Source organism: Drosophila virilis, chromosome X (genome assembly GCF_030788295.1).
Source record: "Drosophila virilis strain 15010-1051.87 chromosome X, Dvir_AGI_RSII-ME, whole genome shotgun sequence".
Taxonomy (NCBI): domain Eukaryota; kingdom Metazoa; phylum Arthropoda; class Insecta; order Diptera; family Drosophilidae; genus Drosophila; species Drosophila virilis.
In genome coordinates, this window is record NC_091543.1 from 7,334,493 (window position 1) to 7,352,681 (window position 18,189).

At 46.8% G+C, this 18,189-nt stretch overlaps 5 protein-coding genes across 11 annotated transcripts in view; 4 read left to right on the forward strand and 1 right to left on the reverse strand.

The window, feature by feature from the left end:
- The window catches only part of Flo2 (flotillin-2), a 121,312-nt gene extending 104,730 nt beyond the window's left edge, over positions 1-16,582 (reverse strand). For 3 of the 6 annotated variants that reach the window (XM_032440722.2, XM_032440721.2, XM_032440717.2), the window contains exons 1-3: positions 16,446-16,582; positions 15,677-15,993; positions 14,161-14,306 (exon numbers count right to left, since the gene is read on the reverse strand). In XM_032440722.2, coding sequence (XP_032296613.1) covers positions 14,161-14,209 — 49 coding nt within the window. In that variant the 5' untranslated portion in view covers positions 14,210-14,306; positions 15,677-15,993; positions 16,446-16,582. The remainder of the gene's footprint in view (positions 1-14,160; positions 14,307-15,676; positions 15,994-16,445) is intronic. The other 3 variants (XM_032440723.2, XM_032440718.2, XM_032440719.2) reach the window with 2 other exon arrangements.
- On the forward strand, positions 719-3,008 carry LOC6633764 (glucose dehydrogenase [FAD, quinone]). Its single transcript, XM_002056914.4, has one exon. It carries the CDS (start codon positions 900-902, stop codon positions 2,757-2,759), a length of 1,860 nt encoding a protein of 619 aa, XP_002056950.3. The 5' UTR covers positions 719-899; the 3' UTR covers positions 2,760-3,008.
- Positions 6,851-9,398, forward strand: LOC6633765 (glucose dehydrogenase [FAD, quinone]). The gene is made up of 2 exons (XM_002056915.4): positions 6,851-7,153; positions 7,212-9,398. The coding sequence occupies exons 1-2, from the start codon at positions 6,982-6,984 to the stop codon at positions 8,924-8,926; spliced, it is 1,887 nt and encodes a 628-aa protein (XP_002056951.3). The 5' UTR covers positions 6,851-6,981; the 3' UTR covers positions 8,927-9,398.
- Positions 10,020-12,719, forward strand: LOC6633766 (glucose dehydrogenase [FAD, quinone]). Its single transcript, XM_032440635.2, has one exon. The coding sequence runs from the start codon at positions 10,020-10,022 to the stop codon at positions 11,913-11,915; it is 1,896 nt and encodes a 631-aa protein (XP_032296526.1). The 3' UTR covers positions 11,916-12,719.
- Positions 16,318-17,826, forward strand: LOC6633767 (zinc finger protein 771). Of its 2 annotated transcripts, none has more exons than XM_002056917.4 (3): positions 16,318-16,595; positions 16,691-17,030; positions 17,084-17,826. In XM_002056917.4, the coding sequence occupies exons 1-3, from the start codon at positions 16,431-16,433 to the stop codon at positions 17,707-17,709; spliced, it is 1,131 nt and encodes a 376-aa protein (XP_002056953.1). In that variant the 5' UTR covers positions 16,318-16,430; the 3' UTR covers positions 17,710-17,826. The 2 variants fall into 2 exon arrangements, with proteins under 2 accessions (XP_002056953.1, XP_015025606.1); XM_015170120.3 differs by having other exon boundaries at positions 16,319-16,595; positions 17,090-17,826.
- Positions 17,827-18,189: the final 363 nt, after the last annotated feature.

An 18,189-nucleotide genomic window follows, 5' to 3' on the forward strand; every position in this document is an offset into this window, starting at 1 on the left:
AAATGATTTTGCCCTTGTTCTTTTCGATCGACCAACTGTTTTCCGTAAGCGCAGTATGAATTAAATTAATTACAAAACTTCTGCGGAGCAGAAAACAACCTATAGGTGAACTTGACTGTGCTCTTGTCGATCAACCAACGCGATCGTTGCAGACAATTTATGCGTTGCTACCCAATGGGTTGACATATTGTTGCTAAATGGAATATTAAAAGAAAGAAAAAAACAAAAAACAAAAAAATGGGCTGTGCGCGTATGGTGGGCCCTTCCGCATTGAGAGCATGGGCAATCGATCTGATTTGATCTTCGGGCCAGACAATAAATCGAAAATCGCCGTTTAAATGGATGTCAAAATTGGACCCTCGAGATTGCCCTTAGGTTGCCCTGCAAGCTGCAGACGATTTTGCGTAGCTTCCGCAATTTGGTCAATATGCTCTGGGGCTGTGATCGTGTGAACGATCAGCTCAAGTCAATGTCAGTGCGTTCGCTCAAATTTCGCTTTCAATTTGGCTTTGTGAACGTGTCCACAGTCATGCGAATGCTGCTGCTGTTGCTGCTGCTGCTGCTGTTTGCCGCTCTGAAGATTCTTGGCAGTAATCGTTAACGTGAACAACGATCGCGCTGCCGATCGAGCGCGCTGCCGAAAAGATTCGCAAACACGATTCGGCCGAGACGGCAGCGCTTATATTTAATATTAAATTGAACTTGGCCAGAGCGATTGCCAGCATTACCAGTTACGAGTCCGATTGGGCAAGACGAACTAACGGCACGGGCCACGCATGCGCGCACAGTCCGTACTCAAAAGAACGTCTAAGAAACTATCCAAAGAACGATTTGAACACATATATAGAAAAACAGTTTTTTTTTTTTTTTTGTGCAACCTCAAGTGAAGTGCTAAGAACATGGCTAAAGTGTATCAATGCCAGCTATTCGTGGGGCTAATGCTCGCCAGCCTAGCTCTGATCGCCGCCCAGAGCGAGAATGTGCTGTTCGAGACGATCAATTTCCTGCGACGCGGCCAATCGGATGTCGAGCTGGAGAACTATGATAATACCATTGAAATGGAAAGCGAATATGATTTTATTGTGGTGGGCGCCGGTACAGCGGGCTGTGCTCTGGCCGCGCGTCTCTCTGAGAATCCAAAATGGAAGGTGCTACTGCTGGAGGCAGGCGGACCGGAGCGTCTGGTCATGGATGTGCCCATAGTGGCGCACTTTCTGCAGCTGGGCGAAATGAACTGGAAGTATCGCACCCAGCCCTCGGATCACGCCTGCCTGGCAATGAACAACAATCGCTGCAATTGGCCGCGCGGCAAGGTGATGGGCGGCAGCTCCGTGCTCAATTACATGATGTACACGCGCGGCAATCGCCGTGACTATGATCGATGGGAGGCGCTAGGCAATCCCGGCTGGAGCTGGAAGGATGTGCTGCCATACTTTAAGAAATACGAGGGCAGCAGCGTTCCAGATGCAGAGGAGGACTTTGTGGGACGCGACGGACCGGTGAAAATTAGCTATGTGAACTGGCGCTCCAAGATATCGGAGGCCTTTGTCGATGCCGCCCAACAGGACGGCCTGAAATATCGCGATTATAATGGACGCATTCAGAATGGCGTCGCCTTTCTGCACACCACCACACGCAACTCGACACGCTGGAGCTCCAATCGCGCCTACCTCTATCCCCTCAAGGGCAAACGTCAAAATCTGCATGTGAAGAAGAGGGCGCTGGTCACCAAGGTGCTCATCGATCCGCAGACAAAGACCGCCTATGGCATCATGGTCCAGACCGACGGACGCATGCAGAAGGTGCTCGCTCGCAAGGAGGTGATTGTCTCGGCGGGCGCCATCAACACGCCCCAGCTGCTGATGCTGTCAGGCGTCGGTCCGGCCAAACATTTGCGCGAGGTAGGCATCAAGCCGATTGCGGATCTGGCCGTTGGCTACAACCTCCAGGATCATACGGCGCCGGCTGTGACCTTTACAACTAACGCAACTTCACTGAAATTCGAAGACTTTGCCGATCCCACCTGGCTGACCCGGTTCAATCGCAGAGAGGGTCCGTATGGTTCGCCCGGCGGCTGTGAGGCGATTGCCTTCTGGGATTTGGATCATGAACGCGACGAGGATGGCTGGCCGGATATTGAGTTGTTCTTGGTGGGCGGTTCCATGTCATCCAATCCAGCCATATCACGCGCCTTTGGCCTTAAGAAGTCCATCTACGATTCGCTGTTCGCCGAGATTGAGGACAAGGCGCTAAATGCCTTTATGATTTTCCCCATGATTTTGCGGCCCAAGAGTCGCGGTCGCATCATGCTCAAGAGCAGCGATCCCTTCAAGTATCCGCTGATACATGCCAACTACTTTGCCCATCCGTACGACGTGGACATCTCGGTGCGTGGCCTCCTGAAGGCTATCAGCCTGATGGAGCAGCGGGGCATGAAGGCCATCGATGGCAAGCTGTGGGAGCGCAAGATACCCACCTGCAAGCAGCATCCCTACAAGAGCTGGGCCTACTGGGCCTGCTATGTGCGCCACTTTACCTTCACCATTTACCATTATTCGGGCACCACCAAGATGGGACCCAAATCGGATCGGGCGGCGGTTGTGGATGCCCGCCTGCGTGTCCATGGCATACGCAATTTGCGTGTCGCAGATGCCAGCATCATGCCCGAGATCATGTCCGGCCATCCGAACGGACCCGTCTTTATGATCGCCGAGAAGGCCGCCGATATGATCAAGCAGGATTATGGCTATATCAAATAAATCCCAGTGCAGTCAGCATGCTCTAGTTTAGGTTTAGTTTCACATCAGGTTTGAGCTCCGTTCCACAAGTTCCAGTTAGCTGCGATAGATCCCGTCCCTGAACCTTCGCTGGATCCGGAATATTTTAGACGCCGAACGGGGCTTTAGTTAGATCTTGCCCGCATTCAATCTCTATCTGTCCTACATAATGAACTGATTTTAATCTAAGCTAGCTCCTAAGACAACAATAAATATTTTAAGAAACTTATAACAATTCTCAACTGGTTCTTGGCTTACCCCCAAACCCTCCCCACCCCTTAGCAACAGGTCAATTCGTTCCGCCAAACATCTCGGAGTGACTTTGGACTTTTCGAACAGGCCGGCACGAGCTCTTTTGACATTGACATTGAACTCTATTTTATAACACCTCAACTCTATCTGCAGCTGTGAATATTTGTATCCGCATATATAATTATTAATATTGGTATGGGAATATTTATACAAATATTTATCTACATATATACATGAAAATGCATCTGTATACAAATATTCCATAGTATCTCTATCTATATCTTTAATTCATCTGTATCTGTATCTGTATCTATATCTGTATATGTATCTGTATCTGTATCTGTATCTGTATCTGTATCTGTATCTGTATCTGTATCTGTATCTGTATCTGTATCTATATTTGCTTCTTTAAATCCGCCTCTTTCGAGACATTTATCCGTATTTACAAACATTCATACGCCATTTGTTCTTCTATATATTTCTGCTTCTTCATTTCTATCTATATCTTATAACTTATTTCTTGTGCATCTGCTTCTTCTATAACTTATTGTCACATTTGTTCTCATTGGTTTCATTGTTGCTCACCTGCCTTTTCGCCAATTTTCATGCTAATCAAGAACAGCAACAACAACAAACGCTAACAAAACCATTAAATTGAAAGCCATGAAGTCTGCGACTTCGCCCAAATCAAATGCCGCCTTTTTGTTTAGACTCTTTTTTTTTTCAGATTTGTTAAATGCTGTTTCTCGACTTTTATTGTTGCGGAAATAATATGCAAGCGGCAATCACATATTCCATTTGAGTTCCATTTGAATACCCTGTTCGCACATAAAACGTGTTATAAAGTGTATCATAAAGTTGGGCTCGCATCTGTTATTTTCATCTCCAAGAGATCTGAGCTAATTTTGTCGAGCTTTAAAATCATCTTATTATGTTAATATTTTCCATTTTTATATTAGCTTAGAACCCAAATGCATTGTGCTCATGTCTGGCACATAAAACACAAGAAATGTTATTTTAATTCCGTCTACAGGGTATTTTCCAGTCCTTATATCGCTAAACAAATGAATTGCTTCCAATTTTAGCTAGGCATCATATTATCGTGTCTAATTGCCAAATTCGTGTTAATTATTGAGTTTGTTTTATTTCTACTTGCCGTCCTCAGGGTAGGTAGTTTATGTTCTGCCTTCACCTTGACTTTATTTTAAAATGCGAGTATTCAACACAATTTTGTTAGATCGATAATGCGAGATGTGTGTTTATCAAAACAAGTTTAAGCACATCGTGTGCGGCGCTTGAAAGTATGCAACAAATTTTGGTTTTGGGGGAAAACAAAACTCTTAGTGAACGCAGCTTTTAAGGCGCAGCTTTAAGCTCTGCAAATGCTCCAAATTAATCGAAATAAGTTCTTATAAATATAAACCCTGTATCCATTGAAAATGTATACATAAATGGGTGCAATGGCTATGGGCAAATGTATGTGTGTAACTGGCAGAGGCTTCTACGAACCCAATATGTATTTTTCTGATCAACCGAATCAATTTTATATGTCGGTGAGGAGCTACAGACATCAAATGTGAAATAATATTTGCGTGCATCATATTTTTAAATATTCAATATATATTAAATAATATTGAAAAATCGATAAATGTTGAGTTTTTCTTAGAGATACATCATAATGGGTCATTTGGCTTTCGCACATATGCATATGTTTTATTTATTATTTATATCATTATATCATTATTATTATTGTATACCCAACGAATGAATCTTATTAATTAAATTTTGTGAGTGATTTCTGTACGTCAAGCTTAGAGTACTTTAATAATATTTGTATTCTCCATTTGTTGAATACATCACCGAGCAACTCTTATTTCGCGCCCCATTTCATTTATTCCGCTGGAGTTTGAGTACGGATGTGGTTATCTCGACTTTTTGCCCTCTCAGCATACTCTTCCCCTGCCAAAAAGTCGGCACTTTCATTATCAAAGCATCAAATATTCATGAATTCAGAGTGGGCGTTGCCAGGGCCAGCAGTTCAGCAGGTGCTGCTGGGCATATGCAGGTGACTCGACTGGCCAGACAGCCAGACAGATTTGACTGAATCCAGCGATTGCCTGCCAGATTTGCGAATGGTTGCCGGGGAATTTGGCGCAATTGCATGCCTATTTTCAATATGCTGAACAAATCGGACAAACAGGCGCTTGCAGGCATCGTGTCTGCGTCCCATGGCACAGCCTCCACTGTGGGGTGGTTTATTGCAACTGAACAAAGGCCTGGCATAGGGTGGCTGTCAGTCTGATGCCCGTTTAATCTGCCCTGATTGCGCATGATGCGTTCGAGGTTCGTAATTATGTTTTCTTTCAACTTTGTCATGTGTAAAAGCGAAATAAAATAAAATCAAACAACTCACCGAACTTTACGCGAAAGTGCCTGACTAGCAGGTACCCTGTACACATCGGCGAGCTACCCTTTCAAACATTCTAGCTTTCGCCTATACAAACTATCTGTGCTGCTTCTTCCCTTTGTCTTATGTTTGAATAACTCGGGTGCTCATTGTCTTGTCTCTATCAGATTTGCAGGTCATTAATATGGCATCCAATTGTATGCACATGCCAAAGCAGAAGCTTTCAAAAAGTAGAACATTTGCAATCTATTACTAAATACCAAGTTTTGTATACTTAGCTCTCATTTTCATCAGGAAAATGTATTGACATGCGGATAATGGACTGTTCTGCTCTTTGTATGCGAGATTGGATTGAATTACATATCGAAGAGTTTATACAGATAATTCTTTTCGACCAATAATACTGCTCAAGCTGATATATTTTGTAGCTAACTCCCTGTTAGAATGTCACCTATCGCCTTTCACACACAATATACCCCCTGTTTGGAACATGTTCACTGGCTACAGGGTATAATAAAAATTTAAAAGCAAAAAACACGCGCTAATGGGGTTGCTTATGGGGTTGACAGCTAACGAATCCCCTGGCACAAAGCCAGCTAAGCTAAATATTCAAAGACAGAGTCGGATTCGGAGTCGGAGTCAACGAGTCAAGCACTCTCCAGTTGTTAGCTAACAAGTGTTTATAGTTTCCGCTATGCAGATAACAGCGGGGCAGCAAATAAACTGACGCAGAACCAGAACTATAGCGAAATCCGGGCAAGCTGTTGGCAAAAGAAGCCGTCAAAATGCCAACAGGCCTGGCCCAATGAGCCACGCACAAAAGCCAAGTCAAGGGGAAAGGTGGCGACCAGAGAAACAGTCAGCGACCGAGTGATACAGAGGGAAAGACAGGGAGAGAGAGAGAGAGAGAAAGAGGGAGAGAGAGAGAGGGAGCAGGCTAGACAATAAAAGCTAATAGGCAGTTGGTAATAAAATGCGTTGAGCCCAAATGAAAACTAAGATGAGCCAAGCATCACGCTAATGAAGCCATGAAGAAGAAGCCAACGCTGCACAGTGGCACAAAGGCTATTGAAAAAGGCTGCGTGACCATGCTAAATTCAATACTCCAGTTAAACAGGTATGAAATAAAGTAGCATCAATGTGGCCAAAATATATATATGCTAGGTAATAATAAGCTTACCTAAAGTCAGAGCAGCAGAGGAAGAAAAATTTGCTGTGGCAGAAAGAAGACTGCATCAAACACTTTAAGAACCTAAGATAAAGTGACAATATTTTATCAACTACTCAAAAAAAGATTCCGATCTAAAGAGAGAGTGAGAAATGTGACCAAGGAGGACGTAAAAATCAACAGCTTTGCTTGAGATAGAACTTTTCCAAAAAGTAGAAGTCAAATAAATATATTATATATTTACAGCGTAACTTGAAAATTCATGCAATTCAAATGGGAATTGCAGCACTGTGCGCAGACAGCATTGAAATGGACCAGAGACCAAATTTCACCGGCACAGTCGCCAGCGAATTGGCCAAGCGTACGGTTATTCAACAATGATCGGGCGTCCGTTTCCACTGTGGCAGCTATTGCTATTGATGCTGCTGCTGCCACTTGCCTTGGCCCTGAAAACGACACTAAGAAATAGAGAGCAGCAGCAGGCGAATCTGGAGCAGCTGCGTCAACTGGGACTTGGCAATGTGATCAGCCTGCCCATCTACAGCGATCGTAAGTGATATCCACCCGAATCTAAGTGCCTGCCCAATTCAAACAAATTCCTCAACAGTGCCCCGCGGCAATTATGACTTCATTGTGGTCGGAGCCGGTGCCGCTGGCTGCACGCTGGCCGCACGACTCTCCGAGAATCCCAATTGGCAGGTCTATTTAGTCGAGGCAGGCGGCGTGGAGAACATAATGCACTTGGTGCCGCTGCTGGCGCCCGCCCTGCAACTGACCGCCTCCAACTGGAACTACCAATCGCAGCCGCAGCCTCGCGCCTGTCGCGGCATGCCCGGCAACCGTTGCGCCCTACCCCGGGGCAAGGTTCTGGGTGGCACCAGCTCCATTAATTTCATGATCTACAATCGCGGCAATCGGCGCGACTTTGATGCCTGGGCCGAGCGGGGCAACCGCGGCTGGAGCTATGACCAAGTGCTCCCCTACTTCCTGCGCAGCGAGTCCGCCCAGCTCCTAGGCCTGGAGCAGTCGCCGTACCACAACCACAGCGGTCCGTTGAGCGTGGAGGATGTGCGGTATCGCAGCCGCTTGGCGCACGCCTATGTCCGTGCCGCCCAGCAGGCGGGTCATCCGCGCACCGACTACAATGGGGAGTCACAACTAGGCGTGTCCTACGTGCAGGCCAACACGCTGAAGGGTCGCCGGCACAGCGCCTTTCGGGCCTACATTGAGCCCGTTCGACAGCGCCGCAACAATCTGCACATTCTAACCATGGCCCGGGTCACTCGCGTGCTCATTGATGACGCCACCAAGTCCGCCTACGGCGTGGAGCTGCTACACGGAGGTCGTCACTATCAGGTGCGCGCACGGAAGGAGGTCATCTTATCGGCGGGCGCCTTCAACTCGCCACAGCTCCTGATGCTCTCAGGCATCGGACCAGAAGATAATTTACGTGCCATCGGGGTGCCAGTGGTCCAGGCCTTGCCGGTGGGAAAGCTCCTCTACGATCACATGTGCCACTTCGGACCCACTTTTGTGACGAACACCACGGGCCAGACGCTGTTCAGCTCGCGCTTGTCGGTGTCCACGCTGAAGGACTTTACGCTGGGTCGCGCGGACACGCAGCTGTCCAGCATCGGGGGCGTGGAGACGCTCACCTTCATAAAAGTGCCAACGGCGCAAACTCCCGAGAATCAACCCGACATTGAGCTTATTCAGGTGGACGGCAGCCTGGCCAGCGATGAGGGCACGGCGCTCACAAAGGGCGCCAATTTCAAGGGTGAGATCTATGAGAAAATGTATCGCCATCTGGCCAGGCACCAGCAGGATCACTTCACCTTTCTCGTCATGCAATTCAAGCCACAGTCTGTGGGCCGGCTCTGGCTGCACAATCGCAACCCGCTCGAATGGCCACGCATTGATCCCAAGTATTTCTCGGCCGAACAGGATGTGGAGCAGCTGCTCGATGGCATCAAGGAGGCCATACGCATCGCCCAGATGCCAGCTCTGCAGGCTATCGGCGCTCGTATCCTGGATCGCCCCGTGCCTGGCTGTGAGGACAAGCCGTTCGGGTCGGACGATTACTGGCGCTGCTCGATACGCACCTTGTCCTACACGCTGCACCACCAGGTGGCCACCTGCCGCATGGGTCCGGCGAGTGATGCCACCGCCGTGGTCAGCCCCGAGCTCAAGGTGCACGGCATGCGCAAACTGCGCGTGGTCGACACCAGTGTCATCCCTCTCCCGCCCACCGCCCACACGAATGCAGCGGCCTTTATGATCGGCGAGAAGGCGGCCGACCTAATAAGGTCCGATTGGCTTTGAGGCCCAAGCTGACCTAAAGAGCTGAATAACTGAATGAGTTGGCTACGTCAAATGTAAATGGGCCAATAAAATGCGAGTTGAAAGCTGGCGAGAATCGCTATGGAGAACACTAATGAGAAGAACAACAAGTCCAACGGGTTTTCGGTGCGACCAAAGGTGCACAAAATTGTTAGACAGTCGCGAATTTAAAGTTTCGTGGCGGGTTTTTATAAGTTAAATGAAACCGCGACAGTCAAAATTATTAAGATATTTCAATTACCAGCACTCGGAAGCAAGCTAATTAAGCATACTCTGTACAAGGCCTCCACACGGAGACAGTCTTAGCTAAGTTAGTAATAAGGTAGTTAGGTCTCCCTGCAAATTATTTTGGGTGTCAACTATAGAGAGAAAGTTCATATTCCAAATATAGTCTTTATCAACAAAATATTCTGCACAAGAAACTTGTTTGATTTTTGAATTGATTTATACATTCCTCCCATTCTTTCCATAGACATCTTCTTTATATAGATAGAATATCTCTATATATTATATATATATATATAGTATATATTTATAATATATATATACTTGGTGTATCTTCAGTGATGTCTCTTAAATGCTTTTTCTGCGATTCTTTGGCATATTTTTCTTTCTACCTCTTTAAACACCCTTTTTTGAAGGAAATGCTTCAGATCTTTACTTTGCATTCCACGCTAGGACTTGATTTACCGAAGTTCATAAAATAAATGAATCCCCTTATGGGAATATATGAGAATATATTCTCCCTATACTTGCATCACCTACTTAAACGTTCATTTATATTTTCGGTGGCAGCTACCCTGAATTCTTAAGGAATTCTTCGTCTCACTTTTTCTACTTATCCTAAAGGAATCCGTCGAGTCAGCTTTCCTTGCTCATCCTTACTCTCATTTACCAGCTATTCACACAGGGTATTTAGGCCTTTGTACAGCACCTGAGTTTTTAGCTGTACTTGTATTTAATATATAATAAATATAAAACGAGTCGCAATTCAGACTTAAGAAGCGCCGAGCTGAGAATTGTGATCGCTGAGCAGATTTATAAGCCCTAGTCCCGTGTCGTCGGCTTCAGTGAAATGTTTCTTTTGTTGCTGCTAACAACACTGGCTGTGGCTACTCAAGCGGATCCCCGACTGCTGGAGCAGCTGCAGCAGCTGGGCCTGGTCAATCTGCTGGAGCAGTCGGTGCGTCCTAACGGTAAGACCAGGCCGAACCAGCTGTTGCTTAACTCAATGTGTCAACTGCTTGCAGTACCCCAAAATTTGGCCAGCTATGACTTTATTGTAGTCGGCGCCGGCGCCGCTGGCTGCACGCTGGCCGCACGTCTCTCCGAGAATCCCGACTGGCGGGTGGCGCTCATAGAGGCGGGCGGCGTGGAGAACATTCTACACCTGACGCCCCTGACGGCCGGGCATCTGCAGCTGACCGCCTCCAATTGGAATTACCGTTCGGTGTCGCAACCTCGCGCCTGTCGCGGCATGTACAACCAGGAGTGCGCCCTGCCCCGGGGCAAGGTTCTGGGTGGCACCAGCTCCATTAATTTCATGATCTACAATCGCGGCAATCGGCGCGACTTTGATGCCTGGGCCGAGCGGGGCAACCGCGGCTGGAGCTATGACCAGGTGCTGCCCTACTTCCTGCGCAGCGAGTCCGCCCAGCTCCTAGGCCTGGAGCAGTCGCCGTACCACAACCACAGCGGTCCGTTGAGCGTGGAGGATGTGCGGTATCGCAGCAGCTTGGCGCACGCCTATGTCCGTGCCGCCCAGCAGGCGGGTCATCCGCGCAACGACTACAACGGGGAGTCACAACTAGGCGTGTCTTACGTGCAGGCCAACACCAAAAATGGACGTCGGCACAGCGCCTACTCTGCCTACATCCGCCCCGTGCACGGTTTGCGGCCCAATCTGCACATCTTTCCCTTTACGCGCGTGACTAGCGTCCTTCTCGACGCGGCCACCAAGTCGGCGCAGGGCATTGAACTGGTTTACAGGCAGCAAAAATACACGTTTAAGGCCCACAAGGAGGTCATCCTGTCGGCGGGCGCCTTCAACTCGCCGCAGCTCCTGATGCTCTCAGGCATCGGACCAGAAGATAATTTACGTGCCATCGGGGTGCCAGTGGTCCAGGCCTTGCCGGTGGGAAAGCTCCTCTACGATCACATGTGCCACTTCGGACCCACTTTTGTGACGAACACCACGGGCCAGACGCTGTTCAGCTCGCGCTTGTCGGTGTCCACGCTGAAGGACTTTACGCTTGGTCGCGCGGACACGCAGCTGTCCAGCATCGGGGGCGTGGAGACGCTCACCTTCATAAAAGTGCCAACGGCGCAAACTCCCGAGAATCAGCCCGACATTGAGCTTATTCAGGTGGACGGCAGCCTGGCCAGCGATGAGGGCACGGCGCTCACAAAGGGCGCCAATTTCAAGGGTGAGATCTATAAGAAAATGTATCGCCATCTGGCCAGGCACCAGCAGGATCACTTCACCTTTCTCGTCATGCAATTCAAGCCCCAGTCTGTGGGCCGGCTCTGGCTGCACAATCGCAACCCGCTCGAATGGCCACGCATTGATCCCAAGTACTTCTCGGCCGAACAGGATGTGGAGCAGCTGCTCGATGGCATCAAGGAGGCCATACGCATCGCCCAGATGCCAGCTCTGCAGGCTATCGGCGCTCGTATCCTGGATCGCCCCGTGCCCGGCTGTGAGGACAAGCCGTTCGGGTCGGACGATTACTGGCGCTGCTCGATACGCACCTTGTCCTACACGCTGCACCACCAGGTGGCCACCTGCCGCATGGGTCCGGCGAGTGATGCCACCGCCGTGGTCAGCCCCGAGCTCAAGGTGCACGGCATGCGCAAGCTGCGCGTGGTCGACACCAGTGTCATCCCTCTCCCGCCCACCGCCCACACGAATGCAGCGGCCTTTATGATCGGCGAGAAGGCGGCCGACCTGATAAGGGCCGATTGGCTCTGAGCTCTGAGGAAAGGGTAACGCCAGAAGTGCTCCGAGTTTGTTGTTTGCTTCGGCCAAGTTAATTAAATGAAATCGCCTAACGAGAGACGGACGAGAGCTACTCCCGAAGCCCCGTACGCCCGTTGCCCAAGACCAAGCCCTAGCTGGGGGTTGACCGGCCGGCCGCAGAGTGCATTCACCCAGTCCCAAGTGACGAGGGTTGAAACACTTTCGACTAGGCACAGCCGCAATATCCAACGGGGTGGTTTCGACTCTGTCGCCAGTCATAAAATAGTCAAAACATGAAACTGAAAACTTTGCCAGCGGATGCTGTTGGCTGTACCCAAACGTAGCATGGGGCCCCAGTTCAAAGGGGGGTTGCGAATTGTTTAGCCGACGATAGAGTGGGGCGCGGGTGGCAACAAGATGAGCTGCCTCGCAGCCATGGGGTGTGTGCTTACAAGTGGTTATCAGTACGCAAAGGCTGTGCCGATGCCGGTGCCCGTGCCCGTTGTCCCTGTGGTTGTCAGCCTGCTCCTTGTTGTTGATTTTATTGTTGCGTACAAAAATTTCAATATGCATCAGCAGGAGGCTTACTTTTTTCGCAACGCACGCGTAACAAGAGAAGCGAAACAACAAACCGACGATACCCTGGCTTTTCGTATACTCTTGTAGCGGGTATTATAACTTAGAGTAGGCATCTGCGAGTCAATAAAGATCAGGCAGTACATATATCAGAAATGGTCGGATCGTAGCACTATATCACATAGCTGCCATGGGAACGATCGATCAAACAGTGGGAAGACTTTTTGTTTATGCAGACAACTTGACCAACTCGGGCATTTAGTATTTCAACCATGCTTCTTATATATAAGCCACATCTTATCAAGATCGACTACCATATTATATGTCTATATAGTAAGAATCGTTTGTATATATATATATATATATATACTTGACATACATATATATTTTGGAAGCAACATATTAGGTTTGGTGACTCTAGCTCTTAATATTTAAAAACAAAATGTCGATATCGATTGCTTGGAAACGGAGTTAAATATCGATTATCGGACACACACTCGATCTGCGCAGGCACTAGGAGGACCTACAGCTAAAATTTCAAGTTTCTAGCTCAAAAAATTCTAAAATCCGTGAGCTTATACAAACGGACAGACGAACAGACGGGCGAACGGACAGACAGACGGCCTATTGATGCTGATCAAGAATATATTCACTTAATGGGGTTGGAGATGCTTCCTTTTCCCAGTTACACACATTTGTACAAATACATAATACCCTTTCTTTCCCATTTTTTAATGGGTTCAGGGTATAAAAAACATATTATATGTGCAGAAATGTTGGAAATTTATAAACAAGCCCGATCTGCAGTTGATGTAGAAGCTTTAAAAGACTTCTTTCGAAAAGTTAATACACCCCACTCGAGGATAATTGAAATAATGAGCACGCCAGGCGATTTCTGGCTAAGCGCCGCAAAGTATGCAGCACGAATCGTGGCAGCTGGCAACTGTCAACAATGCGGTTGGTTTTACTTAATTGCTGCATTTGAAATTTTTGTCTAAAGGGCGGAGAGGGAGGCAATCAGCAGGAAAGAAGTAAGAGAAAATTTATACATATACATATGCAAATGTGCAAATGTATATGTGCAAGTGCTTAAGACCACACAATGGGCAGCATTAATAGCATCTGGGTTGCAACTAGTCGACGAACTCAAAGCTGAACCTTGAGCCGGTTCAAAGAACAGGCAAATTGTAAGCTAAGCCCGAAAAATGTATTATCAAAAAAATGTTTATCAATTGCAAACATTATTGCAAGACTTTGATACCTACGATAAGAGTTTCAGTACGCTAAGTTACATATTTTTATAAATAAAATTCATTTCAATAAATGTGATGAACCAAAGTTTACGATTCGAACCGTAAGCCGCGAGGCGTGTTGTGCTTATCGAAGTTTATGTTCTTTTTATCTCTACAAATTTTACAAATAACCCACAATAAGGACTGCAAGCCGAAACTCCCAGCAAAATTTGTTTACCATGAACCGAAGCTTAAAATAAAATGAACCAAATCAAAGGGCAGGCTTGCTTGGTTCGTTCCAATCGTGAACCAGTTTCACGAACCGAACCCAAAGGCAAGCGGAGCTAAGTCCGTTTTATTCTTTGTATTTATGGCCCCGCCCTGCTGTATGTTTATGTTAATATATATACGAAAATTGCCCATGGTGCGTAATTATGGCAGAAACTCACCTGAAACAATTAAAGCCTCATTTGGGCCCGTTGTGTGTATGTTGCCCATGCTGGAAGACTCTGTTGTGGGCTGTCCTCCTTGTTGGATGTTATATTTAAATGCGTGCACGTTTCGCGTATGGCAGCTATTCCACAATGTGTGTTGGCTAAACAACAACAATAACAAAATGGCATAAATACAACAAAGCGAGCAACAAAACCGATATAAATGAAGCGGAGCTTCAATTCAATTGCCAGCCCGAGTGCTAGGCAACACTTTTTGTGCCACGAGTGTTTCCTGTGCCGCCGGAAAGTATGCTACACTTTTTTCCTATTGCGGCCAAGCACGCTTCCATTTCATTCTTTTACTTTGTTTTGCTTTTGCGTTTGCTTTTGGGGCGGCGGCAGCGTCAACAACAGCAATCAGTGCAATAACAAAAACAACAACGATAACAACAACAATAGCAGCAGCAATAACAACATTAACGACAACTTGTTCTCGGCAATTTATATGGATAACACACGGGTAAAACACACCAGCACAGACATATTTCCATTAACAATTATTTTTATCAAGATTCCCGCATAAACAAAACTAGAAACCAAACACACAAAAAAAAAATAAATAAAAAAATAAAACAAAAAAATTATTCCCGTGATAATTGAATTATTTTGTTTCAATTTGATACGCACGAAAAAAAACAAAAAAAAAAAAAAAACACACATACGAAACAAAATTCAAGCACCTACTCACAGCAAAACGCACGCTATATAAAATTAGAACAGCAACAACAACGGCAACAACAACAACAACAACAACAGCAACAACATCAATATCTAATGGCGTCCCATAGAATGGGTCTGGTGGCGGTCGCATGACGCAAACATTGAAGCATTTGGGTGGCGCAGCAGCGCAGTAACTGCGCCGCGACGTCAATCTGATGGGAGTATGTTTGATATGTGCTGTGTGCGTGCGTGCGTGTGTGTGTGTGTGTGTGTGTGTGATATAAAAAACATAAATATTGAGAGCAGACAACGCGCCACCTTATCATGAGCTCATCTTCAGCTTCTCATACATATATACATATACATGTATATGTGTACATTATTTAGTTTAGAACAAAAAGCAGCACAGCAAATGCAACAATAGAAGCACGCACACACACACGCACATACATATACAAAGAAAAAATAACCCCTAGTTGACGCCGCTGCTGCCGCTGTTTGTGTTCTAGTTGGGGTTGCTGCCGCTGCTGCTGCTGCTGTGCCGAATTCTTATTGGAAGTAAACAAGAACTTGTCGTTTATTTTTATTGAATTGTTATTGCTGCCGCCAAACGCACCAAAAATGCTCCGTTAAAGTCACACACTGGCGCCGGTCAGAGGCCGCCAAAAAGCGCAAAATAATTATGAGGCAAAAAAAAAATTAAACGAAACGCGCGAAAAAAAACTAGCGGCACTTCACAGATTTCGCTTTCAGATGCACTTAACAAAAAAAAAAAAAAGCAAACAAACAAAAAAATAAAAAAAAACAATACCGTTTGTGAGCGACAACAAGTAGTACGCACCAATACACACGTTCGCAAACACTCGATTGTTGTTTAATTTGTATTATTAATGAATTAATTGGCAGGCGTCAGTAACCACGCGCAATTGTTCCGGCACTTTACCGTAGAACTCCGCAATCGAATTGGCAATGTTATATTTTCTATTTAGACTATCGATGTGTGCGCTGCTTGCTATCGAAATTTAATGCGATTCATCGACAAGTGTGACCAGCTTGCCGCGCATGTGTGCTAAATTTTTGGCATTTTAAGCAACACTGTTGTAAGCGCCTTATCGATTTAATGCGGGGCTGAAAAATCAATAAAAAAAATATATATATATTGCATAAAAATTATTAAATAAAATAAAAAAAAAATTGGGAATTCAAAAAATTGCACTCGAGACAGCCAAATACGCAATTTGTTGGCGCATGCAAGACAAATGCGCCAGTATTGAATGTATTATTACTTGATGCTGATGTTAAATGTTTAAAATTTTGAATTGAGCGCGATGAAACAAATGTTGAAATACGAAAAGCGACAGCAATAAATCGAATGTTTGAAACATTCATTTATTTTTTGTTCAACTTTCGTTTTGTTAATGCCGGGCAAACGATTTTGCATGTTTATCGTTTATCGATAAATTGCAATTAGCTGATTCGAGAGCAAATATTGGCCAATTGTCTGAGATGAATTTACGCCGCATTTTCCCAAACGAACGAACCGCAGCTAAACTGTTAAATTGAAAATGCGTCGCTGTTACCTGTGCAACTGCAGCTTCGCGGACGGAAAGGTGTACGAGCACATGTTCGAAAAGCGCTGCAATGCGTCGGGCGACGAGCAGCAAACCCTGGCCAACATCTTGGCCATGGTGCTGGGCTATCAGCTGCAAGAGGAGCACTTGCACTCGTCGGTGAGAGCTGGGCTGGGCAACAACATAATTATGATAATAATAATAATAATAATAAAAGAAAAGAGATTCTTAAACCATGCTCACCTTTCTGGCAGTTTGTGTGCAGCATCTGCAAGGTGAGCCTGCTCAACTATGAGGAAATGGCGCGTCAATTGTTGGCGGCACGCCTGGAAATAACGGAGCTGCACAAACGCACAGTCCGGCTGTATGAGGCACGTCTCAATGACGACAACAGTTTGGAGTCGGACCTTGTGGAAGAAGATCGTTCGGCGTCAACGGATTGTGCTATTGTGGATCGGTGCTTCGAGGAAAGCGAACTGCTTGAGCAATGCTCTGAAGATATGGACCTGATAGAGCAGTGTTCCGAGGAAACGGATTCCGTGGACAAGTGCTCCGAAACAGAGGACGAGCAAAGCTTCAGCTCGCAGCAGCCAGGTGATGCGCAATCTCGTACCGTTTTATCGCAAACCAATTAAGAACTTTTGCAGTTGCAGTTGCCGCAGTTGCACGCCCGAACAGCCTGAGCTGCACGTATTGCGGCAAGACGTTCGCCCGCCGTCAGGGTCTGGAGGAGCACGAGCGCGTCCATACCGGGGAGCGGCCATACAAATGCGCCCTGTGCGGCGCCAGCTTTGCACAGCGCGCCAACTGGCGCACACATCTGCTGACCATACACCAGAACCAGGCGAACTTCAAGTGCGGCCAGTGCGAGCGCAGCTTCAAGCGCAAACGTCTGCTGGAGAATCACATCAAGTCGAAGCATACACAGCTGCGCGACCTCAAGTGCGAGCACTGCGAGGCGACGTTCACGAATGCGGTCAATCTGCTGAAGCATCTGCTGTGCCACAGCGGCGAGAAGAACTACAGCTGCCAGATCTGTGGCAAGCAATTCAGTCGCGCCGAGAATCGCAATGTGCATCATTTTGTGCACAGCATACGCAAGCCATATGCCTGTATTGTCTGCGATGAGGGCTTCATGCGCAAGCAGCAGCTCCAGCAGCACATTGTCGAGCAGAAGCATCCCAATCCGAAGATCGTGCGTCGCAAGCCACAGTTCAGTGCGGCCAACAGCGACAAGCTGCTCCAACGGCCACTGGGCGAGGCCAACAAATGAATTCCGTCCACTCGAATGTCCAAGATTGAAAACAAGTCATTTAACCAACAAGTATTTAGCCACAAATATGTTAGTTTGCTTATATGAAATGCAAATATATATATGCCACATTCCATAGATAGCCGGTTCTCCTTTCTCTTTCTAACTGATGCTCGCTAACATGCTCTCTCTGTCTTTGCACCAAGTCAACACTCACGTCCAGGCGGCAAATGCTTGCTGCGTGTGCGAGTGAGGCAGCACCAAAACAGTGTTGCACAACGGACTGCTTGCTTGTCAATATTCGAACAGCTGTTTAGAAAATAGCAACAGCTGTTTTAGGCTCTGTGCAATTGTATACACATCATTTTCAAATGAGAGCAACACTGGACGCGCTGCGTTGCCAGACTGCAAGCACAAGCCAAACAAATGCGCTTGATGTACATTTGGGCTGGTCACATCGATGGAAAACCATAAAGCTGGATGTAACGGCAGCAATTGTGA

What these genes read in the sequence shown, in the direction of transcription:
- LOC6633764 (XM_002056914.4), top strand. Translation starts at nt 900, where the DNA reads ATGGCTAAAGTGTATCAATGCCAGCTATTCGTGGGGCTAATGCTCGCC.
- LOC6633765 (XM_002056915.4), top strand. Translation starts at nt 6,982, where the DNA reads ATGATCGGGCGTCCGTTTCCACTGTGGCAGCTATTGCTATTGATGCTG. An exon ending in CCTGCCCATCTACAGCGATC is followed by an intron (nt 7,154 to 7,211) that starts GTAAGTGATATC and finishes ATTCCTCAACAG; the next exon opens with TGCCCCGCGGCAATTATGAC.
- LOC6633766 (XM_032440635.2), top strand. Translation starts at nt 10,020, where the DNA reads ATGTTTCTTTTGTTGCTGCTAACAACACTGGCTGTGGCTACTCAAGCG.
- LOC6633767 (XM_002056917.4), top strand. Translation starts at nt 16,431, where the DNA reads ATGCGTCGCTGTTACCTGTGCAACTGCAGCTTCGCGGACGGAAAGGTG. An exon ending in AGGAGCACTTGCACTCGTCG is followed by an intron (nt 16,596 to 16,690) that starts GTGAGAGCTGGG and finishes CCTTTCTGGCAG; the next exon opens with TTTGTGTGCAGCATCTGCAA. An exon ending in CTTCAGCTCGCAGCAGCCAG is followed by an intron (nt 17,031 to 17,083) that starts GTGATGCGCAAT and finishes GAACTTTTGCAG; the next exon opens with TTGCAGTTGCCGCAGTTGCA.